Here is a 10,000-nt window from a genome sequence, read left to right on the forward strand (position 1 = left end):
GATCATACTGTATGTTATGAAATATGAATATCATGGTATTGTGGTTACACATCTCATGGGATTTCAGTTATTACAATAGTATGATAGAGCTCACGTATCCTCTCTTGCTTGCATTAACTGCTCTAAGTAGTGAATTGTTGAGATGTTCTTATAAAGGAGACGAGCATGAAAAGACTCCACCTGCTCGGTCATGATAACCTCCTCAGTCACTGGTTCTCAGACTTTTACTGCATGTAAATATCTTCTTAATGCTCCTGCAAGTGTCGCAAAGTATTGTTGCAGCAACAACATTGTTGCATTTGTTTTGTCTTTGTTAAACAAATTCATAGTAGGTTATATTACATTAGGCAAACCGGAGAGACACCTGTTGTCTCACTGTCTCACTGACACATAATATTGAGCGTGTAATCTGTGACTTTGCATACTGAGATGGAAAAAAAAAAAAAAACAGAACTCAGAGCTCTGAAAATTTTCTTAAAAGTACAATTATCCAGCTGTGCTGTGTATATCTGTGGACGAGGTAATGAGTTTCATTCAGCCACATCATTGTTATGATTTGATGAGTTCACTTCCAAATGATGTGATAGTGCCTTCTCAGCGTACCATATGAAATACTTTTAATTTCAAAATGCCTGTTAAAAAGTGACCCAAAGTTATTGTAGTTAACTAAAAATTAAACCAAATTACCTCCTCTACATTTGAAATAAAAACAAAATAAAATCTTGACCAGACAAAAAAAGGAAACGTAAACTGAAACAACATCGTGTACTTACTAAAATAAAACAAAAGTATGCAGGAAAGTGTTTCAGTTTTACAATTTATCAGTTTTGGTCAAATTTGTTAACACAGCAAGCATGAGGAGGAACTGGATCATATGTTTATTGAGACTGGGATGTATGCACACATACGTTCACAAAGTGTTGTCTTTGAATTGGTATATATCCAAACTTATAAAATTGAAACTAATAATACTAAAACTGAACTTTTTAAGCCAATAAAAATACTATCTAGAATGAGCAAACCCAATGTGGAAACTAACAAAAACTAAAATGACTTGAATGCAAGAATTTAAAACAAACTAAATCTGTAAACTATAAACTATATATTAACTCTGACCTCAATTAACGACCTCAACAAAAGTTTTCACTTCTACATTACTACCACATTTTTATTTGAGTCCCACATTTTTGCTGCACTAAAACATTCAACCCCATCTGTTTTGGTTTAATAAGCTTATAGTTGTTGTCCTTTTATACAGCAGAGATTTAACACACTAGAACAATAATGAAACAAACACGGTCATGTACTTATTATAGCTAGGCCAAACACATAATATGTGAGACAGAACAAATTTCCGACATATCTACGTACTGTATGTACCATCACAAACCCATCAAGTAGAATGTATTTTGACATATACCTTTAAATAAAATCGATTTCTGTCACATGTCAGACTAATTATATCCTTGAACATTTGACACAAAGCAGACTCCACTGACAGTAATTCTTCTGCAGTCTGGGAGTTACTGTCCAGGAGGTGGACTACGTGTTTTGTGAGGGCAGCCTGTCAGCCTTCATACAGGGCAGCCTGCCCAGTTTGTGCAGGTGGAGCAGAGGCTGCAGGTAGCTACAGCTGGCTGCAGCAGCGAAAGCCAAGGCCATAAAATCACACTTCAGTGTTTGAGCTGAAACCAGTCCCTCCATGGGCAACGTGATAATTAAGGGGAGGTAGTTGAGCGTGAGGACGGCTTGAATGACGGCTATGTTGAAGAAGGCTTTCTTCTTCATGAGATTGAGCTCCCTCTTTCCCCTCAGCTCGCTTCTCTCAACTTTCCTCTCATTTTCCTCCTTTCTGTCTTCTTTATGCTCTTGTTTTCCCTCCTCTGAATTGTTTTTGTGAGTTTCTCTTTTCTCCTCCCTTTTCTTCTTCTTCCTCTTCATCTCCTTCATCATTGTATCCCCAGGTGGTTTTTTACGTAATGTTTTGAGAATAGACAGGCAGCAGAAGGTGTCTATGAGTAGAACAGGGAGGAACAACACACACATTGAGGCGTAAGTGCGCTCGAAGAGAGCGTGTGATGCCATGAGGACATAAACGCACCATGAGATACCCAAACATCTCCATCTGTACTGACGTGCATTGAACCTGGAAGAAAGAGAAGGAGGAAGGCACAGACTTTATTTACACACCTCAAATCTCCAGCCCAGTTTTCACAAGCTAATTGCAAGTGAAAATAAATGTATTCCAGGTCTGAATTCTAACCATAAACAAAGTGAAAATGACCATTAAAGGAGCACTGCAACAGTTTATTATGGCACTTCTGTAAAACTCAGGAACCACATCTCAGTTACGCTTAGTTATTAAACCTGCTCATCAGATTGTTTTCACTTCGCTGCTGACTAATGCACTGAAGCCGCATTAGCGATTGGCTGGAGCTGCTAGTTTCCATCCTGCCAATCAAAGTCAACCTGTATCCTGTATACGCTCGTTGATCTCATCCACATTTCTTGCTTGTTTTATAGCTATTTTTTTTGATCACCATTCTTTCTTTTGCAGACATTGGGTTAGACCCCTACAGGCCACGAGGATGGCCCCACAGGGTGGACCTACGTGTGTGAAATAAAGTTAAACTGAAATTATTTGACAGCCACGTTATCAACCCTAAAGCTACACTAAAGTATAAGAAATAGGTGTAATGTCGTACGTGTCCCAGGACATTAACCCTGTGTGTGGTCTTACCGTAGATAGAAGAGGGGTCGCACCACAGCCATGTACCTCTCCACACACACCATACAGAGGAGCAGCGGCTTCAGAATGAACACCATCGAGGCCATGAACAGCATCAGCACCGGCACATGGTCACTTTGCCACACATACTGATTGACAAAGACCGTGGCTAAGACCAGGTAGAAGAACAGCTGGATGAGAGCCAGGTGGAGGGGGAAGAAGTCCGCAGGAAGGACACCAGCAGCCTTTGACCTTTAAGTTTAGGAAATGATAAATAAAGCTGTGACAGAACTGGATGGACAAAGAGAATGTAAACTGAACTTTTACAAAAAATATGTATTCATAAAAAAGATAAAGATAAACATCAAAGTTATTGCAATTTTTCCTTAATTAGATCATTTATTGACGATGCATTCTGGCATGTGACTGTGTATGCCAAAATGTAAAATGTAAATATTTACCTTTTAGCCAGGATGTGACAGATGAGCCAGAGGTTTAACGGGGCACCAACGAGGAATTCAAAGACGTAGGTGGTGGAGAGGATGAGGAGGCCCGCTGAGGGTCGTTCTGTATTGCTAGCATCATCATAGATATAACACTCTGACCAGTAATACCCTGAAGCTGAGGAAGAAGAGTTGACAGCAGATCCGTTCATACTGCAAGGGAAGACAGAGAAATGGAGGTTCATTTATTTAAGTATTTTTTAACCTGTTGTAATGAAGATACAGTGACAAGCCTGCAGGTAGAGAATTGGTGAGTGATAATTTATCAAGAAATTTTGAACGTACAGGAAAGTAGCTAGAACAAACCTTTCAGCGTGCAGTATATGGTGCTCTGAAGACAGCTGGGTTTGTTTGGACAGTTTGGATGTATGGAGGGTCAACCTGCTGCCTTCACAAGCACTTAGCATGAAAGAGGTCACACAGATTTGCATTAAAATGACATAAACCAGATGCAAGTAGCATGACTGCATGCTGTGAGTCTGATGCACACTCGTTACAAGTGTTTTTGGTCTTCAAGTTCTGCTCTTATTACATTTTTGTTTTGTTTTGTTTTGTTTTCCACCACAAGCAGTAGAGACAGTACTCTTTTAGTCATGAACTGTGGAATAACAGACTGATCTCAGAAGTGACATAGAATGTATTAATATTTATATGAGATTGGAAGCTCTTTCGTAATTATGTGTAAATTGCCACATTAGCACAAAGCAATTATACTGCTAATTTGATGATGTGATGTATTGTCTTTTGTTCTCACTCACATCTGGCAAATTTCTTTGTATAGCACCCACCAACAAAGTAATATGCTTTACATAATGACTTGAAAGAGACATTAAGACAATATATAAAATAATTATGGAAAAAGACAAATAGAAATAGATTTTTAAAAATAAAACAAACCTAAAATAGGCCGAAATTGATGAAAATATAATAAAATAAAAAAGCTCTGAAATTTATGAATACATAGGTACAAGTGTTCTTGAATGCAGCTTTGATTACGCCTTGCGGCTGCGCTGAATGCAGACCTCTGATTGGTTTACAGCTTGTGCGTCGCAGCCTGCAGTGTGTTTGATATACCATCAGCATGAACTGCATGGGCGGAGGCCTGGTTCGGCTGTATATTTAACAGAGACGACTCCACCCGTATAGATATTCTTAACAACAAAACAAGCGCTCACAATCTTTTGACAAGTTCTCGCGCGGAGTTTAGATATTGTACACATATCTGTGGCGGGAGACGTTGAACAGAGCATATTAGAGAAGAAATCGTTGTTTTGATAATATACATAGTGTCAAAATAAAGTAGGACAGCAGGAAGAGTTGCGGCAATAGAAGTGTTTTTGGAGGAAAACGCAAAGATGGATGATTTCGGGATTTATGCGGTTTTCGGAGTAAACGGTCCGCCTCAAAGGCTGCTGAGGTATGATAAACGATGCATGTTTTTCCCCGTCGAAACATTGTATCTGAATTACATCTCAAGTGTTGTTAAATAACGATTTTTGTAAGCATCGGTGGCCCGAGTGATAAAGTTGCTCCTCATTGGCGCCTCTTTAAAGTAGCCGTGTTTATAGAGGAGAGTACGTCGGTTAGCTTCTCTGTTTTTGTGAAACACATGCCAATAAATACTTTCTCATCTCTAACTTTCTTTTCCCCGAATGACAAGAAACGAATATTCACTTATTTTCTCGTGTTTCTCCATCAGTGCTGAAGGTTCGTGCAGGGCGTCTGTTGCAGTCCCCCCAAGTGTCCGACAGGTGGTGCTGTTCAGCAGCGGACCGTGGGGTGAGAGGATTTGCGTCAACGCAGAACTCAACGATGCTGACCGGATACCCATCACTATTGGAAAACTGACTCCATACAACAAGTAGGTTCACTTTCAGGGTTTTGTCCTCGTGATAAGATTTGATGATACGATGTTTATTTATATAAGAAATGCTGACTGTGTTGTGGGTGCTGTCCTGTGCATCTGCTCTATCCCACTGTCATCAAATCTGAATACACTATTAAAAAAATCACATGTCAGATTAACCTTTCATTGAATATCACATCTTGTGTCCTCCAGGTGCCTGTCATGGGAGCAGTGGGAAGAGGAGACATGGACAGACAGTGTCACACTGAGCATCACTCTGGAAGGAGGAAACCTGGTAAATCTCAAACAGACCCTAAGATTCAGAACTGGGGATAGCCACACTAAACAGGCATGAGAAGTAATAGTTTATTCTGTTCTTACCAGCTAATCACCAAGCCATAAGAATATAAGCATGAAAATGTAACTTGTATGCCTTAAGTTGTTACAATCTGTTGTCTTGTTAAGTATGATAAATACATTCCTGTGCTCTTTCCTCAGGTAAAAGCAGATTGGTCAGAACCAGAGCTCATCCTGGCTGTGAAAGAATACACACCAAAGGTAATTTGTGGGAATGATATAGTATTACTGATAACAGTATCAGAAATTAGCCGGCGGACAGCAAAATCCCATATCAAGAGGTACATGCAATAGTCAGTATTGTCAGCATAACTTTTGATAGTGTTTATTTACTTTTGTGGTTGCCTACATTTACCACAATGCAGCATTGCTTTTCAGTCTATTCAGACTAATTTGCCACATGATAAATGACACAGACATTTCTGATTGTCCCAGGACACCGTGGCTCCCCTCGCAGCCCGTGAGGTCAACGGCAAGAGAAAGAGAGATCGAATGTCAGAGGGAAACAGTGAGGAAAATAAGATGTTGAAGAGAGGGGAGGAAGAGAACGTGTGTCCAAATGGTAGCGTGGAGAAGACCACGCCTGTGCGAAAGGCCCGAGGTCAAACCAAAGGGGGCCAGAAGCTGTTCAGTAGTGGAGGTGATGCAACAAAAATGAAAGGTACAGGTGAGAGAGATGGAAATGTGTGTGTAAGACAGAGTGGTGCTGGTACCTAGCTCAGTGCGGAGGAGTAAAGCACTTCTTTGTGTACGGTTAGTGTGTCTCTTATATCCTTCCCTTTCTCCTTTCTACAGCTAATGGAGCTGTAGAGGAGCAGGGGATTGTGGGAAGAACGCCTCCTCAGAGCTCAGCCAGGACAAAGAGTAGGCAGGCCAAGACTCCTACGCAGACTGGTAACTTTGTGCATACACATTACATACAGCTTTAGTTTGTTTCTTTTTCTTTTTTTTCCACTTTACTTTACATGTTTAAGCACTTTTGCAGGTCCTGTAGCTGGCACAGTGACGACCTGAGGTCACAGAATGATGTTTTCTGTTTGTGTTTCTCATGTAGTGAGTAGTGTTCACTGCAGCATCTGGCGTGAGCTAGGAGCTGGCTGTCCCTGAAATGTTTACACTTTATTTGACGCTTGTGAGACATAAAAATGACAAATCTCTGGTTTTCCTGTAGCCCCACTGATCAGCCCATCAGGTCGCTGGGGTCAGACTCTGTGTCCCATTGATGCTCAGACAGCCATTCTGATTGGAGGGCAGGGAGCCAGGATGCAGTTCTGCAAAGATCCCATGTGGAAGCTCTGCACAGGTCAGTCAGTAATGGACACCATTTTGGAGTTTGTTTCACACGCCAGTGAGAATTGTGTTTAATTCCATGGGTTTGTGTCAGAGCCAAGTGTTCTTGTCTCTGTCCAACAGAGGACATGTCCTGGGTTGCAGCGGAGACTCTGGCAGAAGGTCCGACACCCGAGGCCAGGATCGGCCACACAGCCATTTATGACCCGGACTCAAGGCGCATCTTTGTGTTTGGAGGCTCTAAGAACAAGAAGTGGTTCAACGATGTTCACATCTTGGACACGCAGAGCTGGAAGTGGACCATGGTGGAGGTGTGCATGTTTGCCTGTTGAAAGTTCATTTTTCTCTCCTGTGCTCTCCCCTCACGGCCGCCTCTTCTCTCTCGTCTCCTCCAGGCTCAAGGGAAGGTTCCTCCTCTGGCCTACCACAGCTGCAGCATGTTTCGGGGTGAACTGTTCGTGCTGGGAGGGGTGTTTCCTCGTCCAAACCCCGAGCCAGACGGCTGCAGCGACTCTCTGTATATCTTCGACCCACACCTCTCCATCTGGTACCAGCCCATTGTGACGGGCGTTGCACCCTCGCCCCGCTCAGGGTAAGATGGTTTGATCCAAATGTCGTGTAATCACTTTGTTTTCTCCTGGTCTTATCCTCCTTCTGTCTTTCTCTTGCAGTCACTCTGCGTGCGTGATGCAGGAGAGGAAGATCTACGTGTTTGGTGGGTGGGACACTCCCGTCTGCTACAATGACATGTACATGTTGGACCTTGGTAAGCCACACACCAGCTGGTTTTTATCAGAATTTCCATGCACACACAAGTAAGGAACACATGTATATCTGAAGTGAGGAGTAAATGTGTATCCCAGCATCTATGATTAATAGTAAAATGTTTTTGTGTTTTAGGTCTGATGGAGTTTTCTGTAGTGAAAACAGCTGGGAAAGCCCCCTCACCTCGAAGGTACTCGAAAATGTACCCAATTATCAACTGTCAACAACCAAAGTTTTTCATTTTCATCCAAATTTAGCCAATTTTTGATTTCTATTTTTTCTTGTGTTTATGTAGCCCTTACTTACTTACAACAAACATATGTTTCCATCAAAATAAGTGAAGCATTGTGGGTATCAGTACCTAAAGTGTGCATTGGCATCAAGTGGTTTCGACAATATTGACTCGCATTTGCAACACTTTTTACATTACATTACATTGTTTAATTTGTGCATGTGTGTGTGTGGATGTGTGCACGTGTGTACCAGCTGGCACGGCAGCGTTGTGCTCTCAGACACAAAGTTCCTGATCCACGGAGGATACAACGGAAACAACGCTCTCAGCGACACCTTCATCTTTGATACAGGTATTTACATACATACATTTACATACAGGTTCTAATTTCATATAACGCCAAACTGGAATTTACAGAAAGTACAGAAAATGAATATGATATGTAGACCAGTGAATTATGACTAAGGCTGCAACTAATAATTATTTTATTATTGAATAATCTGTCAGTTAACTTAATCGGTTAATCATTTGGATTCGGTTAAGCGAAGGAAGATTTGGTTTATAAGATGTCAGAAACAGTGCAAAATCCCTGATATATCACAGGAAATCAGAAAGTATTTGCATTTGAGAAGCAGAGAATTTTGGCCTTTATTCCTTACGGAAATGACTCAACAAAAATAAAGCATCTACTATATTCTATTCTAGTTGTCACTGCATTGATTGAACTACTCGCTTTCATTTGTTTCACTGTCTCAGACACCAACAGCTGGACGGAGGTGACGCTCCCTCAGCTCTCCGTCCCCAGGGCGGGACACTCCATCATCACCATGGAGACAGCCGGTCGCCGCTGTCTCTCGGAAGACGACGAAGAAGCGGGCGCAGGCTCCGTCAGCAGAACTCTGCTGGTGTTCGGAGGCGGAGATAACGAGGGCAACTTCTACTCCGACCTGACGACTGTCACCGTGGAGGAACTGCTCGCTGCTATTTAAAGAGAGTGAGTCAGAGGTGAATCCTCACTGCCTGACTGGAGGTGCCGCTAACACCCCCACAGACTCTTTATTATTTATGTCCCTGTAGTTTGTCTTTGTTTCCTTTTGGTTGTTTCAGCCCTTGTTTCTTTCTGTTATAAATATATTTTTAAAGGGGTTAAAAGTTTTGCTATTGGGAAAATGTGAAGTTTGGGCATTTCATGAATACAGATCTCTAAAGCTACTTTTTATTTTTTTTGCAAACTTTAAAGACTCGAGATTCCTCAGTCTCCCCTTGTGGATCCATGTGACTAAGAGCAGTGGTTTGATGTATCAGACATTTGAGATTATTTACGTCATCAAGGACAGATTTTTCAAAGCTTTTCAAGTTCTTTCTCAGGTAAAAAATGTATATATATTTTTAATCATTTAAGTATTTTTCTTTCACTAATGAATAATGGCTTTCGGGCAGCCTTGATATTTGGAGCATGTTGACAGTGCGTTCACTGTATTTAGTTATGCTCAAAATCGTGACATTTGTTTTCGACATCATCTCCAAAATCTCAATTCCTGTTCCTATGCTGTTCCGTTTTACACTTGGCTTTTTTCTTTTTAATTAATAAACGTTTGATTTTACTTATATTTTTGTTGTTTTATTTTTACAGTTGCATCTCTGTAAAGAAAGCAAACCTGTGCAGAGATGCTGAGGCAATAATTAAACCCACCTTTTAAATCTGACATGAAACGCAGAGGTACACACAAACCAGGCACAGTCAGTCCGACTTGGTTTTAACAAGGTCTGGCACTTTAAACGGGGAGGCCCTTTTAATAACATCCCTCTAGTCTTGGTAACTCAGCACAAACATGAGCTAATGTCAGACTAGCAGAGTAACACTGATGTCATCTTCAAAGAGGCCGAGCTAAATGGAACCGTTTTAATAAAAGATTAGCGGGGCACGAAGGGGTGATTAGCTTAGTTTCTGCTGAACTGCTGATAATGGTGTCGTGAATGTGACTGTTATTGAACTTTTAATAATTTCATTGGATTACACAGAAAACCTCTTTGGTAAACAGGCTGTTTTTATAAGTCAGTTAATGACCACTTATTTAATGTGCAAACAAACAATCCATTCAGCATTTCCATGTCTGTTCCATTGATCCCACTCAGGGAACTTCAAATGTCGCACATAAAGTGTGAGAACAGGTACATGTATTAGATAAGTAACTTATCTAATACATATAAAAAAGTAACAGGTAGACTCAAAGCGTTACAATACATGCGACATTCACCCATTCAGAAACTGAATTGCT

At 41.1% G+C, this 10,000-nt stretch overlaps 2 protein-coding genes across 3 annotated transcripts; one reads left to right on the plus strand and one right to left on the minus strand.

Annotated features, from left to right (window-relative positions):
* Positions 1-1,542: 1,542 nt before the first annotated feature.
* Positions 1,543-3,598, minus strand: LOC124055033. The gene is made up of 4 exons (XM_046381628.1): positions 3,538-3,598; positions 3,190-3,384; positions 2,741-2,980; positions 1,543-2,146 (listed from the first exon to the last, which is right to left on the minus strand). The coding sequence occupies exons 2-4, from the start codon at positions 3,381-3,383 to the stop codon at positions 1,543-1,545; spliced, it is 1,038 nt and encodes a 345-aa protein (XP_046237584.1). The 5' UTR covers position 3,384; positions 3,538-3,598.
* Positions 3,599-4,376: 778 nt separating this feature from the next.
* LOC124054955 (kelch repeat-containing protein) lies at positions 4,377-9,329 on the plus strand. Of its 2 annotated transcripts, none has more exons than XM_046381513.1 (13): positions 4,377-4,648; positions 4,931-5,092; positions 5,291-5,372; positions 5,576-5,635; positions 5,870-6,101; positions 6,230-6,328; positions 6,606-6,737; positions 6,848-7,035; positions 7,120-7,316; positions 7,396-7,490; positions 7,625-7,679; positions 7,976-8,073; positions 8,478-9,329. In XM_046381513.1, exons 1-13 carry the CDS (start codon positions 4,587-4,589, stop codon positions 8,708-8,710), a joined length of 1,695 nt encoding a protein of 564 aa, XP_046237469.1. In that variant the 5' UTR covers positions 4,377-4,586; the 3' UTR covers positions 8,711-9,329. The 2 variants fall into 2 exon arrangements, with proteins under 2 accessions (XP_046237469.1, XP_046237470.1); XM_046381514.1 differs by having other exon boundaries at positions 4,381-4,648; positions 5,870-6,095.
* Positions 9,330-10,000: the final 671 nt, after the last annotated feature.

This window comes from Scatophagus argus, chromosome 23 (genome assembly GCF_020382885.2).
Source record: "Scatophagus argus isolate fScaArg1 chromosome 23, fScaArg1.pri, whole genome shotgun sequence".
Classification (NCBI taxonomy): domain Eukaryota; kingdom Metazoa; phylum Chordata; class Actinopteri; family Scatophagidae; genus Scatophagus; species Scatophagus argus.